The sequence below is a fragment of the Erithacus rubecula genome, assembly GCF_903797595.1.
Source record: "Erithacus rubecula genome assembly, chromosome: 15".
NCBI lineage: Eukaryota > Metazoa > Chordata > Aves > Passeriformes > Muscicapidae > Erithacus > Erithacus rubecula.
This window is the reverse complement of record NC_136667.1, coordinates 11934609-11955017: the sequence shown is the minus strand read 5'-3', so window position 1 is coordinate 11955017 and position 20409 is coordinate 11934609. Positions and strand designations below refer to the sequence as shown.

At 44.5% G+C, this 20409-nt stretch overlaps 1 protein-coding gene and 1 long non-coding RNA gene across 2 annotated transcripts; both read left to right on the top strand.

The window, feature by feature from the left end:
* The first annotated feature begins 378 nt into the window (after positions 1-378).
* Positions 379-14584, top strand: LOC306808628. Its single transcript, XR_013776082.1, has 4 exons — positions 379-530; positions 6036-6348; positions 13291-13336; positions 14308-14584. It is a non-coding gene; the product is annotated as an uncharacterized lncRNA (long non-coding RNA).
* Positions 14585-15726: 1142 nt separating this feature from the next.
* Positions 15727-19360, top strand: VMA21 (vacuolar ATPase assembly factor VMA21). The gene is made up of 3 exons (XM_079319320.1): positions 15727-15848; positions 17459-17568; positions 19069-19360. Exons 1-3 carry the CDS (start codon positions 15739-15741, stop codon positions 19209-19211), a joined length of 363 nt encoding a protein of 120 aa, XP_079175446.1. The 5' UTR covers positions 15727-15738; the 3' UTR covers positions 19212-19360.
* The last annotated feature ends 1049 nt before the right edge of the window (positions 19361-20409 follow it).

Sequence of the window (20409 nt, the reverse complement as noted above, 5' to 3'; positions counted from 1 at the left end):
TACCAGCTCAGTGGCAAGGCCAGGGGTATTAAATCCCCCTTTCTTCATTCTGCATCTATCAGTCTGCCACATTAGGCTGCAACACATCATCAGAATTCATAAAACCAGCCCAGGCTTGTACAGGGATATGAGGCTGCAAAATTAAAATGCAAGTTGCAGAACATGGTGTTTTTTTGCCTGTTGTGAGAAGAGCAAGCTGAGGCATTTTGGGGCATATTGGGTATGTTGGTGTGTTGAGTGAGGCATGACAACGTCATGTTTACTTGTGATTATGGAAAATTTTGCAACTACCTTATATTGGGGGACAGAAGTAAGGTTTCATTTCCCTCACTGCTCTGCCTAGATTACATATCCTGCTTTTTGTATTTTCAGGAGTGGTTTCCACTGTTTTCCATCCAGATGTGCAATCATTCCCTACATCTCCTTGCTCTCATTTTGGAGCTAGCTACAGTGGGCTGGAGTGCTTGTGACACCCAAGAGAGCTGAGAAGACTTTACTGCATTCTGAGTGATGTTTAGACATTCACACTAGTAAGATGAATCTTATTTCTCTGAAAAACAATCTTTGATTGTGTTGGAGATTCGTTTGGGGGTTGTATGAAATGCTAAAAGTTTGAAAGCAATAAGGACTTTTCATTATGTAAAGTCAACAGACTAAGAAAGTAGCCATCCCAGACTAATTTCTTGCTGGATAGTTGGGGTCAGCCCCCTGGGAGGAACACCTGAATTAAACTCTAATGGTGTATCCCAGTAAAGTAAAGCCCATTTCTCCTCAGTCTGGGATAACCACACAACCACTGAAACTGGGTAAATGAGCTGAAAACAATAGTTGCTTCTCTGGCTTCAGTATGCTCTGAAAATAACAGCTGAATCAAGTCCTGTAGCTGAGAAAAGTAAAGGAAAACTTGTTTAGTGGATGTGGATGGGATTTTGTGTGGGCTAAACACCAATTGTTCAGCATCTTTTGTGGGTGGATCTAGCCCAACTGATCAGAAGTGTGATGTGCTAAGTGAAATAATACATATCTGAGAGAGTTCCTGGCCATCATTTTATGGACAAAAGGAAGAAGAAAGAGGCAGTCCTGTGAGTTTCATTTTCTTAGCAGGGGACAGTTGTCAGTGTTCTTTCCAGAGCAGTTCCAGGAACTGTAATTACTCTTCTGTGTATCAAAGGAGAAGGGTGTTTACACCTGACATAGTCTCTGGGTAGATGAGATATTCTGTCTTGGGAAATTGTCACCTTCAGGCTGGCTGCTCCCACACAGCTAATGAAGAGCACAATTTTCCCCTGCAGTGTACTTGTAGCAACCTGCCAGTGTTCACCCAAGGCAATAGCAGTTTTCTCTGTTTTCATAGCCTTTAAGTCACTCTCTGGCCTGACAAAAAGTACTGATGTAGATTCTTCAGAGCTCAGTCTGATTTCTGTTATACAGCATTAACTTAATAAAAACAGTATTTGTGTTCCAGAAAAACACATAATAAAAGTCATAATTAAGATACAGGGTATCACCTGTAGTGAACTCTGAGTTGGTGTGAGCATCACCAGCTCCTGCTCTTTCTGAACTCATGTCCAGCCTTTCATTACACCTCTGGGCCTGCCCCAGGTCTGCTGTGGAAAGAGTTGTGATGTGCACCAGTGGTCCCAGCAAAAGGACAGTCCCAATGCAAGGACAGCCATGTGCTGGGGACTCTGCTCATGCAGGGTCCTCACAGGTGCTGCTGTAGTATGGGCCTCTGTTCAGGTAGCTCACTGATGAGCAGAGCAAGTAAGGACTACAAAGCTGCAGTCTGGAAGGTAGAAATAGATACTAGGTTATAAAATATTACGCAATTAAACTAACAGCTTCCTTTAACAACTAGAAATAAATTTCTTTGATGGGGGCTCATCAATGATTCCTTTTATACTTAAATAAGTTCAGAGAAGTGCAGCCAGCTTCTAGAAAAGGGACTTTATGAAACAGACTTAAATAAACCTCCAGACCTGGCCATCCTTCAGGGCTGTTGGGTCGGCTGAGCTTTCCCAGCACCCCATATCAGATCTGGGGGCTCAGCACAGTAATGCTGAACACGAGAACACACAGACCTAAGACGCAAACAGGTGTGGGTGTGTGGGATGGTGATGAGCGGGCTCCCGGCAGCGGAGGCTCATTCCCTGCTGCGCAGCTCCATCTAGGGGCTGCTGCCCGCCCGGAGCAGCCGGGACACAGCACTTCCAAGGCAAGATTCCGAAAAATTGGCTGCTCCTAGCAGGGAGAGCTCCGGAGCTCCCCCTCGCCCTGCTCGGGAGTGGCGGGGAGAGAAGGACTTTGTCATCTGGTGTGCGGCAGTCCTGGCACCAGCGGGGATTGAGCTTGGGAAGCACAAAAAGGATTCGCTGTTTTTGGCAGGCAGAGATGACTCTTTGCAATGGCACTGGACACAACGCTCTTAGAAGCATCCGCTTTTCATCAGGTGTCTTCTTGAGCTTAACCTGATTAAATTTATTCAGTAAAAGAGTGGTCAAGCATTGGAAGAGGATGCCCAGGAAAGTGATGGAATCACCATGCCTGGTAGTGTTTGTTTCAAAAATGTGGTTCTTGGGGACATGGTTTACTCAAGGACCTGGCCCTGTTGGGTTAATGGTTGGACCTGATGATCTTAGAGGGTTATTCAACCTCAACCATTCTGGAATTCTAAATTAACTCAGGCTTACCTCGAGTGAAGCTTCCCTTGGTGCGATTCATTCTGGTGAAGGCGCTGTGAAATCCTGGGCTGGGAAGCAGACCCGAGGGCACTTGCAGCTCCCCCTCAGTGGAGACATTGCAGGAACGGAACAGCCTGGCACCACCGTGCCCCTCTGAGCTCCCGCTGAGCTGAAGCTTTCCTGTCTTCAGGAGCACTTCTTTTGCAGGCAGTAGTGACCTACAGTTAATCACAGTAAGGCTTGGGATGCTGACAGGGCAAGTTCCTGTATGGTTTTCTTTGTTGAACTACATCAAAAGGACTTTAGTGAGGTTCTCTGAGGAGGACATTGTTTTCCAGCTCCTCAAGGAGGCTTTGCATTGCACGTGTCCCACGAAGCCTCTCAGGTGGGAGGAAAACACATGAACAATGTTGTGCTCTGGGATGGAGTGGGGCATTGCAGCCTTCACATGTGGCATGAAGGGGGGTAAAAAAAGGCAGGCCCAGTGGCATTGTGCATTATCCTTTATAGGAGAGGTAAACCTAAAAGCATGCAGATTCTGAATGCCTAACATAGGGAAAGGGCTGGAGAACTCAAAATGTGAGTGAAGGTTCCCTGCTCCAGGCTTGCTGGAGAGCTGATGAGTGGTAATATACAATCAAAGACTAATTGCCTTCAAATAAGAGGAAAACCAGCTTCAGGCTAGCTGACAGAGAACCTGCTGGCTCTGTCTGATGCATATGCAGAAGCACATCAGCAGCAGTCAGCACATAAAGTCAAGACTCCTAAGTATTTGCTAGTTAATGATCCCAGGGGAAAGGTCACAGTTTTGTCATAGCAGTGAAAAGAACACCCCCATCATTAACTGTTTACAGGTAATCACAGTTACATCCTACTTAGCCATTTTCCAATATACCAGCATAATTTTGAGGGGGTCCTTCTAAGCCGAAGAAGAATTGGCCACAAAAAGAGACCTTTCCTGCTCTGTATGCAGCAGTCAACGTCTTAACATGATGTTTCATAAAGCCAAATTTGTACTAATGTCAACAAAAACAGCAACAAGCAAAGGAAAGACCAACAAAGAAACCATCTTCTACCAAGGAAGATGCAGCAAGATTCAATGAAATGTGAATATTATTTATTTACAGAGTGATTGCCATATTATGGATGACAGTAAAACAGGAACATCTGTCACCTGGCCTGGAACTAATGCTCCCATGCCTATGTCCTGTCTTCCATGTAATCAGTGCTGCAGCCTTGAAGCAGAGCTTTTAGTGTTTTATACTGTCCAACATGCCTAATTAGCAACTTTAGTAATTGTCTGTAAATTTTGCCATGAAGGGATGATAGAGCAGAGACCTTTCACACAGCACCAAATGGGTAACTACTGTGGACCTGCCACTACTACTCAAGCAGCCAGTTCTGTTCTGGATGAGACAGAAGATGCAATCCTCTGGTGTAATGATGAAAGGCCTGAGGGAAAGTGATATTTTCTCATTTTCACACGGAGAACAGGAACATGTGCATGTGTGGGGAGGATATTCATGGGGCAGAGATATGAGATAATGGAAAGTTCTAACAGTGGAAAGCAAATAGAATCCTGCCTAGACTTCTGCATCTTCAGATCCTCCAAGGCTCTCTGTTCTTCAGCAGCTTCTCAAAACATACAAGTGCCAACATGCAGACCAATTAGAGGAGCACTGACGTGTTTGTGTGCTGAAAAGACTAGAGGTAATAAGTCTTCATCTGAAAGGAGGGGCCATCCTGTTAAAAGGAAAGGCTGAGAAACATTGGTCTCTGCAGTTCACAGGGTGTTTTGCCCCCTTCGTGTCTGCCTGTGACTGCATCCCATCTAGCCAGGGTCAGTGAAGTAGTGTCCTTCACTGCCTGCTAGACAGCCACTCTAAGAAGCCCTATCTGCCCCCATGTTTCACCAAGGGGTCTTCAGTAGCAGGCTTGAGTTTTTTGTCTCTTTGTTGTTAGTTTATGTAAAAAAAAAAAACCCAGAAAAAAAATAAGCCTAAGTCTTGAAAACCTTCGAAAGCTTCAGCTGTTTTTGTGTGTGAATTTTAGAGGCTGTAACTTGTGTTCCTGGTGAGGTCTCAGAGGAGCTTCAGGCAGGGTTTCCACATGCCTAAGAAGAGCACCACCAGTTCTGAGGAACTAGTGACTTTCTCCTCCAAAGCTCCACATTTTCGTATCCCATATCCTTCCTGTGGTTAAAGAAAAAACAGATCTCTATTTGCATTTTTAAGGTGTAGGAATGAACCATCCTCAGAGATACTTGATTACACAGTTGTACAGCAACTTCTGCTCAGTGGCACATGCTGCACTCCCCTTTTTCCCAAGCAAAGCTGTAATGGGTGCTTTGGATACAGCAAAGCACTTCACTGAGAGCCTTCCCTGAGTGAGGATACCCTGTTAATCCACTCTGCAGAATCTCCTGGGGACTTTCTCCTCTTTATGCCTAGCAGGAAAGCTGGGCAAAGGGAAATGCCTGACTTGCAGCTTCTTGGTGGAGAAAACATGAAGCATGCTACTCAGTAAATTAAATCTATATATTCATGGTGTCCTCTGAGCAATGTTCATTCACCTGAAAACTAAGGCTTCTGGCTGGATTCAAATGTCTTTTGGGTATGTACTGGATTCAAACAAATTATTTCTGTCACTGTAGCTGACCTTGGAGAATTTTATTAGTTAGTTAAGATGCTGAATGCAAAGGACAGAACTGAAGCACACAGTAACACTGAAGCCACAGTGTCAGTTAAAATTCGGCTATTCTATTAATTAAATCTGGCTTACATCCTAAGGTGCTGGTATTCTGTATTGCTATAAACTTATTAGCAGTCATTTTACTGGAGAATGAAAATAACATCACTATAATACTGGTAGATGGCTTAATATGTAACAGGACAGTGGAAAAACTAGTAATTTTACTAAAGTTTGTAAATCTTGTTGTGTGGATGACCCAATGTGCTGGATCTCTGAAATGCTTTCCAGGACACACGATGAACAGGGACTATTTTTTGTGTCAGCCACAATGAAAATAAAATAGAGATTTTTCAGGAACAGTGAGAAGGGGAAGCAATATTCATGTAACTGATGTTGTGAAGCTCATCAGAAATTCTTTACTTTTAGGACTGTTTCAACAATGAAATGACAGGTTTTTAAATCCTCCCACACAATGCAGTCATACAGTAGTATCACTAATTGTTGCACTATAGCATTATTTACTCCCAAGCACTGTCTTTCTTATTGCTAGTTTAAAGTATATATGCATGTATGTGTTCACTAATCTTCTTTCTAAAACAAAACTTTCTGCTTTCTGTCTGCAAACATCACCCTGTTTTCATCTGACCCCAACTGCTGAGGAAGGTGATAATGTAACCACTTGGTCAACCTGACTGCCAGGAATGTCTTCTACAACCAAAGGGAAACCACATAGGTATGGCTATGACCCTGGCCCTGCAAAGGACCCTTTGCCTCTTATTCTCCACTAATATCGATGTGAAAGACAAAGGGGAATTCTTCACACCATCCCCTTCTAAACAACAGGGGAATGCTTCATGACAGCTGCTACTGATGAACTTACTGGAGACCCAGTTTCTTCCTGCTTCTTTTCAACTGCAAGCATGGAAGAGCTGAGGGCAATTCTGCTGCTGAGGGCATCTCTTGAAGGAAAAGGGAGGTCAGCCCAGAGCTACTAGGCATAAAGTATTATAGTTCTGATTGCATTAAACTACATCCTTTTTATGAGCAGACAACATGCAAGCCATAAAATTAATGGATATTTCTGTACTCTGTAAAATGTGTCTTTAGGTCTGTCCAGAGAACAACAGCATTCACAGTTTCTCTGTATGGGTGGAGTTGCGGAATGCATTGATTGTTTGTCACACAATTCCCTGCTGTTGTGACTAAGGGATCACTCTTCCCCTACTACTCCCAGTGCACTGAGCCCTGGTCTAGAGGTTAATGTGCCAACCCCAAAACCTGTCTGCTGATACAAGTTATTGCCTAGTTGCATTTGCTCTAGCCATTCTCTTGTTTCCAGGGGGCTGTGAACTCAGAAAGAGAACAGCTTTTTTTCTCTGTTACCTCCTGGGACTGGTGCTGCCCTGCTGTCCCCTCTCCTGGTGTGCAGAGCACTGGATGCCACAGGACAATCCATTCCAGAAGCAAGCCAGGAAAAGGGGGATGGGAATGGTGGCAGCTAGACCTCATGCCTATGCCTCAGCCCCTAACTGGTTTTCTAATATAGGTTCAGGTAGATTCCTTAGAGAGTCAGATAACGAAGATAAATACTACACACAGAATAAATGCAGAGGACACCAACATAACCCTAGATGAACAGTTTAGTGCTTCTCTGTGTGCATATAAAAGTAGAAGCATCTACAGGTTTTCATGATTTTCCTGGACTCTTAGAGCAGTCCTACAGTTCTGTATTTGTTGAATATTTTTTTCTTATGAAATTTCTGTTATTAACTAGAAAATAATCTCCCCTTTGTGACCCTTTTGGCTAAGGTGGAAAGTGTTTGTGGTCTGCCTCAACTAAAACAATGTGAAATTTTACCTAATCATTTAGTTTGAAATTAGTCAGATTGTGATTTTTTTTGCCCATGTGATGAACTTGCAATCAAGGAACAGATTTTCAGCAAATGAATGGGTAGAATTTATCTAAATTTAGTTGTCATTGTACTTCTTTATCCTTCTATAGTGGCAAATAAACTAGAGAATTATCCACAGTCAACCTACCCTCTTCTTCTGTCCCACAAGGAGAGTTACACTTATGGAAAAAGGATAAATATAGCCATAATATTGTCTCAGCACCTGCAGGGAATGAGCTGAGCATTAATCCATTCATTGGAAGAGCTAATCTTTGGATAAAGGACATTATCTTTGAAGATAGTGCTTTGATCCACAACAACATTCCCAGTGAGAAAAGAGGCACCACCTGAGTCTCTGCACAGCCAAAGCCAGGTTTTTATTTGATGTTTCTGCACTTGAGAGTGGGAACAATCCCTCAGGTAAAGGGTGCAATGTAAACAGGCTGTGAATTAGTGAAATGAAGTCATGTCTAGGGAGGTCAAAAACAGAAACTGTGGCCATACAATGTAAAAAGTTCACTAGTTAAAGACGCCACTGAAACTCTTGTCATGCTTTACCAATACTAAGATTTCTTCTGTTTCAAGGGCTTTGTTGTGGTCTCCTTAGGCTGTGAGTTTCCTTTCATGTATCAGATATTCCTGTTAAGGTCAAAGCTAATTGTCATGGCTGTTTTAAAGTTGTTTAATGGCTACTGTATTAGAGTTTAAATAATTCTGTACTTTTGGGAAGGATGAACCAGGAAAACCTTACAAATATGAATGTTTAGATTCTGAGAATATGGAAACCATAAGCGAGATTGGAAGGAAATCCATCTTTGAGATACCCAACCTCAGTTACTAAATAACTAGAAGACAATAATGGCCAGCTGAAAGTAATCCCCTCTTGATAGAACAATGTCTTCTGCTGGAGAGCAGGTCCAAAGGTCAGAGAAGACCCTGCCAGGGTCCAAAGAGTAGTTTTTAAAGTATAACACATGATGGTAATGATTCTTATAGGCTGTATGGAAATGCTATAGAATTTGTATCTTGTGTTGGATTGGTTAGTGGAAATTAGAATATTCAACAATTTATTGTAAAAGGGAAAATCTCTCTCTTACTGCTACCACCCCTCTCTTACCTTACTCTCTTACCCCCTCACCCTCTTATTCTCTTACTTCTTTCTCTTACCCCATTCTCTCTCTGTCCTATTCTGGGCTGTGGCTGGCAGCTCTTAGCAGGACTCTGTATACCCATGCCCTTACAGTAAACTGCAGTTTTAAACCAGCATATACAGAGTGCCTGAGTTTGTCCCTGAGGACTGTCCACCCCAATACAGAGTCTCCCACAGTTTGGCGTCCACACATGTCTTAAGGTCCAGTTCACCTTCTTCGGCTGTGGGACATTTCTTCATGGATGGTAATTAGAGCTACTTTTAATTACTTTCTCAGTTTTCAGGAGCACAGCCTTGTGTTGTTCTGCAGCATTTTGATCTGGAGCTCTTAAAAATCAAACTGTCGAGGGAGCCGTCGAGTGAGGGGAGCCAAGCTCTGGACGGACTTCCCTGACAGCCCTTGAGCATGGACACTGCTGCTGGCCAGTGGTGTCTGCAGCTCTCCCAGGGACCCCGCCATGGAATTCCCCCCACGTGGAATTTCCTGCATCGCCTGAGTTGCAGCTCACAGTTTGGAGGGAGGTCCCGAGCACGCTAAACCATTGCCCAAGGACGCATACAGTGCTGCTCAGAGGGGGGGACCAGGAATACAGCATCTTCCGCACAGCAAGACTGCCTAGCCAGACCCCGGAAATCGGACACTGTATCTGCAAAAACCGAAGTTAGTACATATAGCTAATAATGGGACAGACTCATTCCACTCACGAGAGAGTGTAAGCAACTGAAGCATTTATTAAGTTCCAGTCAGCATAACCTGCCTAAGCAGGAGTTAATGAATCTCTTAGAATGAACTTTAATTAACTTCCCAAACGCAGACCGTTCTGCAGTCTTTACCAAGGACTTTTGGGATAAAGTCGGGGTGAAGCTCTTTAATCATATTTCCTGCTGAGATATGGCTGCAGCAGAACTAGTCCCAGCTTGTCGGGCGCTAGTTGAGCTGTTTGCCGAAAAGCAGCCGTCCCCGGCTGCCGTGACGCCAGGCCCTGCTCCTGCTGCGACCCAAGCATGCAAACAGCCATTCCAGCCCCCGCTCCTGCAAGCGTCACGGGCCTTGCGGCCACTATCCCCCACGCTCCGCGGCCCCTTCCCCCGCTCCCGCATCCCCGGATCCCATCCCTTCAAACCCGCGTCCGCGCCCGATCCTGCCATGTGCGCCCCCGCGGTGTCCGCGCCCGATCCTGCCATGCGCGCCCCCGCGCTGTCCGCGCCCGATCCTGCCATGCGCGCCCCCGCGCTGTCCGCCCCCGATCCTGCCATGCGCGCCCCCTCCCGCCCCCGCGCCCGCAGCCGTCCCTGTCTCCGATGCTTCCTCGGTAACCGCAGATCCCGCTCCTCCTTTCGCAGTCGGTGCTTTCCCCGCCACCGGCTCCATGGCGAGCCTGCCCCTTGGCTCCGCCCTGCACACCCACCTAACCCCATCGCCACCACCCAACCCCCACTGCTAGTCACGCCGACCCTGCCCCCCTCCCTCGTTCCCTTTGGCTCTGCTGCCCTCCCCCCGCTGCTCGCCAGCACGGCTACACACCTCACGGCAGGGGCGGCCATTATTGCAAGTGAGTTACAAACACAACATGCTGCACTGCCCGTAGCCCCCTCGGTCCCTCCTGTCGCCACAGAAGCGGCAACGGTGCTGGCCACAGTCCCAAAATGCCAGGGCATGCCTGCCGGTCCCGCGCCAGCACCGCCAGCAGCAGCGCGCCCGGCCCCGGGCCATGAGCCGGGGGGGCGCAGTCCGGAGTGTCCCCGCTGCCTGTACCACCCCGCGTGAGCACAGCGGCGCACGAACGTGCTACGGCCGCCACCCTGGCTCAGCTTCCAGACTCCCGGTGCCCACAGACCGCGCCCGCTCCACCGCCTCAGCTTCCCGCGACTGGCCCGCCTGCCATGCCCACCCTGGACACTGCACCGCCGCCCCAGCCGCCCTCTCCCGCCCCGCCTGGCACGCCTATGTTAGACGCGGCACCGCCGGTCGCCGCCATGGCCCCGGATCGGGCCGCGCCATTTTCACCGCAGCCTCCTGCCTCCAAACTGCCGCGCGCTGCAGCCCCGCATCCACCTCCCACTTTAGCCCTTCCGGACACAACTCCGCTGCCCGTATATCCCAGCACCGCTCAACCCTCCCCGCATCCCGCCGGAACCGACCACCAGCAGCCCGCCACGCTCGCAGCCGCCATGCCCGTCCCGTGACACCGGAAGCAGGCGTTGCAGCGGCACAGTGCACATCAGCGCTTCCTGCAATGCGTCATTCCGCGGCAGCCGCCTTCCCTGCGTGCCGGCGCTGCCTGCAGCGGTGTCCCTCCGCCAATATCCCTCCGCCGGATCACTGAGCGGCGCCTTCGCGGCCCCTGGGCCGCCACAGCGAATGCCCGCGGCACTGCAGCCGTACCTGCACCGGACTTACCCATTTCAGCGCTGTTATCGCAACCTGGCGCACACATTATACAAGATAGAGGGGGAGTTGACGGCATAGCACCCACATTAATAAGTACAGAACAGACAGGGAACTATTTTACACCTGCAAATGCTTTGCCTATTATGCAAAAGACATTTCCGCTTCAAAATGGGACAATGTATCCTCAAAACTCACCAGACTTAAACCCCCCAAAATATTATGATAATTCCCTGTTGACAAATTGGCAGGAGATCAGAAGAGACATTTGCAAAGATGAAAGCCTCAACGTGATGGCAACTCCTGTTACATTCAGTCAGCAGCCCAGTGGTCCTAGGAGATGGTCTCTCATTCCATCTCATGAAATTAAAGAATTAAGAAAAGACTTGAGGGATAATGGCATCTCCTCGCCCTATTTCAAACAGCTGCTAAAAAGCAGACAGACATACACTTACACCCAATGACTGTAAGAATCTATCTTAGGTAATGCTTATAGACTCACAATATCGTCTATGGGAATTGAAGTGGAAACGAATGCTCACTGAAACACTAGCAACATACATAGTACAAATGTAGATTTGCATGCCCTGACCATATCTAAAATAACAGGTTACCATCCCGATGACAGAAATGAAGATCAAATGAATCTCCCCAGAGCAGCCTTAGATGACATCAAGAAGATGGCTTCTTGCAGATTCAGCCTGCAGGGAACTTTGAAAAAGCCTATAACCGGATTACCCAGGACATATCTGAACCATTACTACGTTTGTGGGTAGGGTGATCCAGGCAGCTGAAAGACAGTGTGCTGACGACATAGCTCATCCCTTAATGATACGAGACATTGTTGAAAATAATGCCAATACAGAATGTAAAAAGGCCATCAAGGCTATGGCAAAGGAGAAGCCCACAGTGCCTGAAATGATAGATGCCTGCAACAAAATTTGAAGTCCACAGCAAGTGGCCTCTATTCAAGCAAATGAACTTGGAAAAGCCCTGGGAGAACAAATTGAAAGAGTTCTCACAGCTCAGACATCACAAGCTGCTGCACTGGCAGCACAGGCAGAAGCCTGAGACCAGAAACTCGTGGAAATCCTAGCTGCTCTGCACCTTAATTCTCAACAAAACAATAACACCATGGCTGTGAAGACTTTCAAGGATTGTGCTGCATGAATTTATTTGACCATTCTGTTTCCATTCATAAACAGCTGCAAAATCTAAGGGATTTAGCCGACCAAATTAAAAGGGATGACCCATCATGGCTAGACAGTTTGTTCAAAGGTTGGAGCTTTGCACCTTGGCTAAAGGAACTCTATAAAATAGGTTTGTTTTTTCTAGTAGTAATAATTGTAGTTATAGTATTTGTACTAGTTATAGCATTTGTACCCTGCATACTCCAGTGTGCACGACAAGTAATGAGCAAGGCAATGTCCAATATATTAGTTGTTGAACTAAACGGGGGAGATGCTGGGAAGGATGAATCAGGAAAACCTTATAAATATGAATGTTTCGATTCTGAGAATATAGAAACCATAAGCCAGATTGGAAGGAAAGCCATCTTTGAGATACCAAACCTCAGTTACTAAATAACTAGAAGACAATAATGGCCAGCTGAAAGTAATCCCCTCTTGATAGAACAATGTCTTCTGCTGGAGAGCAGGTCCAAAGGTCAGAGAAGACCCTGCCAGGGTCCAAAGAGTAGTTTTTAAAGTATAACACATGATGGTAATGATTCTTATAGGCTGTATGGAAATGCTATAGAATTTGTATCTTGTGTTGGATTGGTTAGTGGAAATTAGAATATTCAACATAGAAAATTTATTGTAAAACGGAAAATCTGTCTCTTACTGCTACCACCCCTCTCTTACCTTACTCTCTTACCCCCTCACCCTCTTATTCTCTTACTTCTTTCTCTTATCCCCATTCTCTCTCTGTCCTATTCTGGGCTGTGGCTGGCAGCTCTTAGCAGGACTCTGTATACCCATGCCCTTACAGTAAACTGCAATTTTAAACCAGCATATACAGAGTGCCTGAGTTTGTCCCTGGGGACTGTCCACCCCAATACAAAGGCTCCCACACTGTACTGTGTTGGATTTTGTGGCAAGGTTTAAGTGGAGGAGGCTGTAGGTTGAGAAGACACCAGAAGCTTCCCCTTTCAATGTCAAAATGAATGTCACCTGCCAATAAGATGAACCCATGACTGGTTGAGGATGATGCTATCAGAAACACCACCCCTATAACTCTCCATCTTCACAAAAACTTCTGCATTTTATACAGCCAGCTATAGCCCAAATAGCAGCAGGAAGGGGATATGTTTTCCATTTGTGCTAAAACACACTATTTTTGGAAAAGTACCCCCCAAACCTGCAAAAAAATTTGACACTACCCACTTTGTAGTCAGCACTGTTTGTCTGGGCAAGGGTATAGAATGTCACATATTGATTAAACTGCTTATAACTCATAAGAATTTGTTTACATTTGCCTCTACAGAAAAGGTGTTAATTTCCTTCAGTATCTAGAGTTTCACCTGAAAATGGTAAGTATTGGTTGACTTATATCAGCTGAGGGAATGAAACCTTTCCCATTCTGTTTATGCAGGTGCCACAGGTATTACACAATGCTTGTGGAAGGCAGCCACTTCCATCAGTAGCCCTATGTTTTCATTTCAAAATGACAGCAATACTACAGAGAGATAAAAATGACGCTGTGAGACTTCCAAGTTCCATTAGCTAGTAGGGGTGTTTGAGCTCTTTGCTCTAAATTTTCTTGAGACGTGCAATAACAGAAATATAGCCCTCTAAGGCCCATAAATGCTTTCTTTGCTAACCCAAGCATTATTGTCACTGTGTCAGAAGATGGGTGGCCAACTATGTAACATACTCTGTGGTTGATGGGCTTTCAGCTTGGACTATCATGGAGAATTCCAGAGTTAGCCAGTGCATAATTTTACCTTTCATGAAACATCTTTTCTGGGTGTAGAGGTTCACAGAACAGATAACTGAAGATAACTCAGGTAGCAGTGAATTCAATGACAAGGTGGGCTCTTCTATTTTAAAAGAGCATAAAATTGGTTTGTTTACAGTGCAAGCATGACCCCAAGAGCCAGATTTGACCCCATAAGTGCAGAACAGCTTGAACTGTGCTGCATCTTAACAAACATGAGGGAGCTGCCAGCTGAGCTATGTCCATTGCTGGGGAAAAAAGTGCTTTTAACAAAATTCACTCTCTTTCTCACCCATATTGGAGAAAACAAAATAAAATGCCTCAGTATTTGTAATCAGAGGGTAGAAAATCAATGCTGCAGACAATGCTGCTCCTTGCCTTTCACCTTTACACACTACAGCTGCTGGTGTCCATTTAGTGTCCACTGCATCCAACTCAGGTGAGGGAAACTCACTCTGAGTAAGCTCTGAGAGGCAAGATCACAGCAGTAACTACCAAAACCAGTGCTTATTTCATCTAACTGATTGCAAGGAAAGCAACCATCTCATGTTTCCTCTCTTCCAGGGTAGCAGGATGCCATGGTGGCTCAGGAGGGAAAGAAGCCACTGTGCCATGCTATGTGATGGATGGCACTGCAGCAAGGAGCAGGGCAGAGGTTGCAGGAATGCTGAATGGCTGCACACTGCAGCAAAAGATGAGGAAGGGGTCGTGTGGAGTGACTCACACAATTAAGGTTTGGCTTGGCTGAGTGGCAAGATAACAACATGATTTTACCATAAACAGGCCAAATATGTTATTACTGTGGTATATGAAATTCACGTAAATGGCAACATCAATTAAACAGCTTCCAGAGCTTTTGTTTGGAAACTTGCAAGGCTTTTTTTTCTGCAAAACAGCAAAAGCTGTTCTTTGAGTATCAACAATGAGGAATGTGCAAATGAGACTGCACAGCAGAGACTGTAACACTCTAAGCTTCTGTTGAAAAGCTGGGTTCAACTCCATCCTTTGGTGAATATTTAAGCAGAGTAGCTTCATCAGGAATGTAAATGAATAGCTTGAACAGAGCATAATCTTGGAAATGCTTAGTGCTCATGAGGCAGGAGGAGAGTGGACTCTGCAGGAGTCTTTGGATTCTCATTTGCAGCAGCTATTAGTTATGATAGAGATGGTTTCTTTCAGATTTTGACCAGAATTTTTTTCTTTGGCTGGAGAAGGAATTTCCATTTAGTGGCAGGAGAGCAGAAAACCCTTAAGTGAACAAGCCTCCCTCCCAACAGGATGACATACAGACAATTTGCAGTCTCCCTTTAGAGAATGCCCTTGGCCCTGTGTTACTTCATTTGTAGTGTTTTGTACTGATGAGTTATTCAAAACATTTCAATACCATAAGTTTTATTTGCTCTGAGACCACGCCAATCTCCTGGAAAGCCTCAACCTTCCTCCAAGACATGTGACAGCAGTTTTGCTGTACACAAACACTCTCCGTATCCCTCAAGGAAAGCACCTGTAAGCAGCAGTGATGGCACCACTGTTCCAAGCTGCCAGTGAGCCTGCTCAGGGTAGTTTTACCTGTAGAGATGATAACTTTGCTCAAGCCCAGCCAAAGCTGCTGGTGTGGTCTAAGTCCCATGCTGCTCTCCATTCCCACATCTCTCTGGGAATCCAGCGCTCCATCTCTCTGTACCCTCCATCCCTCAGTCCCTTCATCCCTCCATCTTTCCATTCCTACATCCCCCCATCCCTCTGTCCCTTCATCCCTGCATCCTTCCATTCCTCATTTCCTCCATTTCTCAGTGTCTCCATCTCTCCTTCTCTCTATCCCTCCATCCGTCTTATCCCTTTTTCCCTCCTATCCCTCTGTCTCATCATTCCTCATCCCTCCTCCGTCCCCGTCCCCCAGCCGGGCGGGGCGCGCCCGCTGCAGTGCTCAGCGCCCACCGCTAGGCCGCGCCGGCCCCAGGGTTGCTATGGCGATGGCGGCGCTGCTCCCCGCGCATGCGCGGCCATTGCGGCGGCTTCCGGCGGACCCGGGGAGGCGGCGGCGTCGTGATGGAGCGGTTGGGGCCGGGGTCCGTGAGCGCCGTGCCTGTGGCCGAGTTCAGGCCGTGAGTCGCAGGGCGGGCAGGAGAAGGGCTCGGGGGCAGAGGGCCCGGCGGTGGGGAGCGGGGAAGGCTGTTCGTTGGGCCGCGGCGCGCGGGGAGCGTGTCTGGCACCATCAGCCGCGGGATGCCCGAGGAAGAGCGGGAGGGGAGCGGCAGCTCGGGCCAGCAGCAGCCTGAGCGGGTGGAGAAGGAGCCCCTTGTTTGGCTTGGTCACGCTGCGTATCCCTGGGACATCCCGAATCCCCAGCGTGGAGGCTGCCGGCCGTCTGGGAAACGTGCCTAGCTAGGCTGAGCTTATACACGAATATTTGTTTTTACTGCGTAGGGAGGCGATGAAAGTATGTCAGTGTAAGAAAAATATTTGTCAGCAGAGGAGTTTTTAACTTTGCTAATAAGCTGGAGGTCATCTTACTCTTCTGTGGGTAAGTGTTGATAGAATGGTTTCTAATTTCCGTAAGGAAATTTTGAATGCAGTTATGTCCTTCACCCTGATAGTCCTTCAGGCAAACACTAGTAAAGGAAAAAAATTCAGATTTTTTTCTCTTTTTAAGCTTTTTTTTTTTTTTTTAAACACCTAATGTGCTGCCGAAATATATGGCAGTACATGAGCAGCCCTAAGTGCTGTTGACTGCAGTGTAGAAGCTGTGCATGGCTGCACATAACTGTCAGGGGATGAGATCATTTTCTCCCCATTTCCACTTTTTTTTTTTTTTTTTTTTTTTGCAAAGAAAAATGCATATATTTGTGTTTCAACACCCTAAGGGCTCATGGCTTTGAATCAGGCAATCTTTGAAAGTCAGGAGGGTATTGCCTGGCTTAAATAATGTAGTCAGCCAGGCAGAGTGAGGGAGAACTGGTGGAAGCACAGACAGAACCAAGCTGTGTGTGGTGTTTTGTAAACACAACGCCTGTTCTGGCAGACCAAGTTCAGGGAGACCCTACCAAGTGCATAAACCTTCATATGCCCTCTCTTGTTAAAGGTCTTCTAGGTTTAGGTCTCTGAAGGCAAAGTTTTGGTGTAGTGGCTCTATGTTCTGATTGTTACTACACTTATTCCAGCTTTCTTAGTTAAAAACTGAGAAATTATTTTTAAATAGAGGAAGAAGACCTAATGAAAAGGAACTTGGAGTAGCAAGCTGTTAAATTCAACCTGTGTACTTCCCTTTTTATCGCTGTAGGATTTGTCATTTTTCTGGACTTGTAGTTAGTTAAAAAAAAAGGGAAATTGGTAAGTTTTAATGCAGGATACTGTCATATAATATGTGTGTATGTGTAATATTAGATAATTAATAATCAGGCAGTAATATACACTGATAAAATATTAACATAACCCCCTAAGTTATAATGCTTCCAGCGCAGTAACAGGGAAAAATCTAAAGATTGTTTTAAATTTTGTTTGTGAACTTTAACTGGCAGAATCATTACATTGTTTTGAATACTGTCATTTTTATTGCAGCCAAAAAATGCATACTTCAAGTCTTTATTGCTTCCCAACAATACACTAATCTAGTTTTTGAAAAGGAATCAGCTTCTGTTTGGAACACGTTCTTGTCCTGTTTCAGTCATATATGTTGTGACTTTCTTTTGTGTGTAACCTCTCTTATTTATTTCAGAAATGAGGGTTCATTAACATCAACTTTAAGAACACTTCTGTTCTTCTCAGCTCTAATGATTACATTACCTGTTGGGCTATATTTTTCATCAAAGGCTTATGTATTTGAAGGTAATTTTGTTTCTGCCAATTAGCATTATTATTTAAAAAATAGAGGAAAAGCACAGTCCTCTAAAAATATCTTTGTTCTTCCTGTTTTGAATGTTTGTTGCTGTATGTAGACAAAAGGTCCTGTAATAATTAGAACAGAAAATTATATAAATGGTCAATGTGTCCTTCCCTGCATTGTGGTCTGCAATCCAAAATTTGCTGTTTATTATGCAGGTTCATATTGTATAGAGGTGCATTGTTCCCCTTACCTAAAGAATATTTACCACCCTGCAGGAGACTTTTGCTGGAATCATCAGAGATATGTTTCCTGCAGGTATTGCAAACTAACCATGTGTTCAAGACAGAATAATGTTGTTTATGAGGTTTATATTTTGCTTTTTGAAACATATGTGCATTTAAACGTGTTTTATGCAATTTAATGTGGTTGCTTATGGAGCTTTCTTTTAACTATTAAAATTAATTCTTAAAATAATCATTTAATTATTAAAAAATAAAGAGAGATTATGGTTGTTTGTTTGAACAAGCAGCCATGTTGTAGTCCTGATTCTGCAAGACTTTAATACTTATCTTCTGTGGTTCTAGGAAGTTATCTCCTTCAGAAGTAGGGAGGAGGAAGGGAGAAAACAGCTGCTTTTAAGAGCAGTTTATGAGTATGTAACTGAGTTTTTCTGAGACGATTCTCCTTTTGTGTGTACTGCTGTATGTAGGACATAGAAGGCTCAAAGCTTATTAAGCAGCTTTCAAGATCCTTTTTACCTTTTTTTTCAATTTGAGGTGTAGCAAACTGAGCTTCAACTTTTCTGTGTCAGTTAGTGGCAAGATCTGTCAGCACTGAAAGGATTGTCTTTGCAGGGTTGTGGTTTTGGAGTGCTGTAATGTGTAGGTTTTGTGTGCTTTTGGGGAGACTTTGTTGGGTTTTTAAAATTAAAGGAAACATATTTCAGTGTTTGGTGTTTTGATATTTGAAGGCTTATTTTATATGAGATGCATTCATGCATCTTAACCGATGGGGCATTATTATTTCACAATCTAAATACAGAAGGTAACAGTCTTCTAAATTTAATTGTTGTTCTACTGTTTTCTCCTGTTTTAGTGGCAAATTATTACAGAACTCTCCCTCTTCTTACTCCCACCTTCCTCCCTCATTTTATTGCCCCACAAAGAGAGTTACATTTAGGAAAAAAAGATGTTGAGGTTTATTTTTTGTGCTGGAAGGTAATAACAGAAAAAGTGAATGTTTGTAGAACTCTAAGCTGTTGACAGCAAATCTGGGATATTTTATCATAAATATTGAATACTGCAGTATTGCTTTGTTCCAGAAATAGTTGAAAGGCCTCTAGCTATCACGGTGAATTCTTTACTGTGAATCGTTTTGAGCTAAGATTTTTAACCTGAAGAGTAAATGTAGCGTTGGTCTTTGGTCTGTAGGGAGAACTGTGACTTACCATGTCAGAGTTCCTAGCTCATAACTAATACTCTTTACTTTCTTTGTTTCCTCAGGTTCCTTGGGAATGTCTGACAGAGACAGCTATTTTTATGCTGCCATAGTTGCTGTAGTCACAGTCCACGTGGTACTTGCTCTCTTTGTTTATGTAGCCTGGAATGAGGGCTCGCGGCAGTGGCGCGAAGGCAAACAGGACTGAAGTGAAGATCGTCACTGTCTGATGGCCACTGACTGTAAATCAGATTTTTTGTGAGCTGAAGGAAAAGCATTCTTCCAAATGTGTAATACACGTGCACAGAGAGGAGGCTAATGCCTCAGTTGTGGTTTAAAAAAAGACTTGTGCTCATCTTGACTGTGTACTGGTGTTTTCTGTAATGGTGGTCAAAGTTGTTCTTTAGCCAGCTTCTACTATGTTGAGCTGAGGAGGCCTTCACTTCAATTAAAGTGGAATAATTATGTACTTTTGAAAACTCCTGTAGGTACTTTTGCCATGCCTAGTATTTTTCTGGGTTGCTCTGAAAATAATATTGACATGAAGCAAACATTGCATTTTCTAGGAATTAAATTGCTGTTTTAAAAAGCTACATTACTAACTATCCAGCTACAGTGGAAAATATGGAATTTCACTACTGTGAATAGTTTCCTGATTTATATGTGTTGTGGTTTAACCCCAGCCTGCAATTGAGCACCATGCAGCTGCTTAACCCCTCGATGGGATGAGTGGGGGAAATCAGGAAAGCAAAATGAGAACTCAGGGGTCAAGATAAAGACAGTTTAATATGTAAAGCAAAAGCTGCATGCATAAGTGTGTTGATTTTCTCTACAAATTCAAACTATAGCCCCATGGTAGCTATTAGGAAGAAAACTACCTCTATCCCTGCCCAAACCAACACAGTGGAATAATCTATTTCTGTGTTTAGAAGTAATTTCAAAACCAGAATTGTGTAGAAACTCAGGTGATATCTTTCTAATGTGAAAGATGTAAATGTAATTTTTTTTCAAATACATTTTTTATTGCAGTGTAAAATTCAATCTTTATTTTCTTTTTGGGAGGACTGGTATTACGCATTGCTCATCTTTCTCCTCTTCTATGGTTTATCCTGATAATGCAAAGGAAAGACATAGCATATTTTTTGTATGTCCTTAGACAGGTTTGTATCTCTTTGATACTAGCTAAAGTGTGCAATTGGAATTCCTATGGTAAAGCAGTGTCAGTAACAGTCATAAGCTGCTGTAGTGGGTGGTAGGGAAAGGAGCAAGAGAAAACAAGCTGCAGTTGTCTGCAAATGGTGTCCTTTATGAAGCAGAGGACACAAAAATGACCACATAGAAAATTGGCTTCTCTTCAGAACTACTTACTTGTATACTTTGAAATTATAAAATATGTTGATCGTTTT

Coding starts and splice junctions, on each gene's coding strand:
- VMA21 (XM_079319320.1), top strand. CDS start 15,739: ATGCGCGGCCATTGCGGCGGCTTCCGGCGGACCCGGGGAGGCGGCGGC. Junction 15,849..17,458: donor CCTGTGGCCGAGTTCAGGCC/GTGAGTCGCAGG, acceptor TATTTATTTCAG/AAATGAGGGTTCATTAACAT. Junction 17,569..19,068: donor AAAGGCTTATGTATTTGAAG/GTAATTTTGTTT, acceptor TTGTTTCCTCAG/GTTCCTTGGGAATGTCTGAC.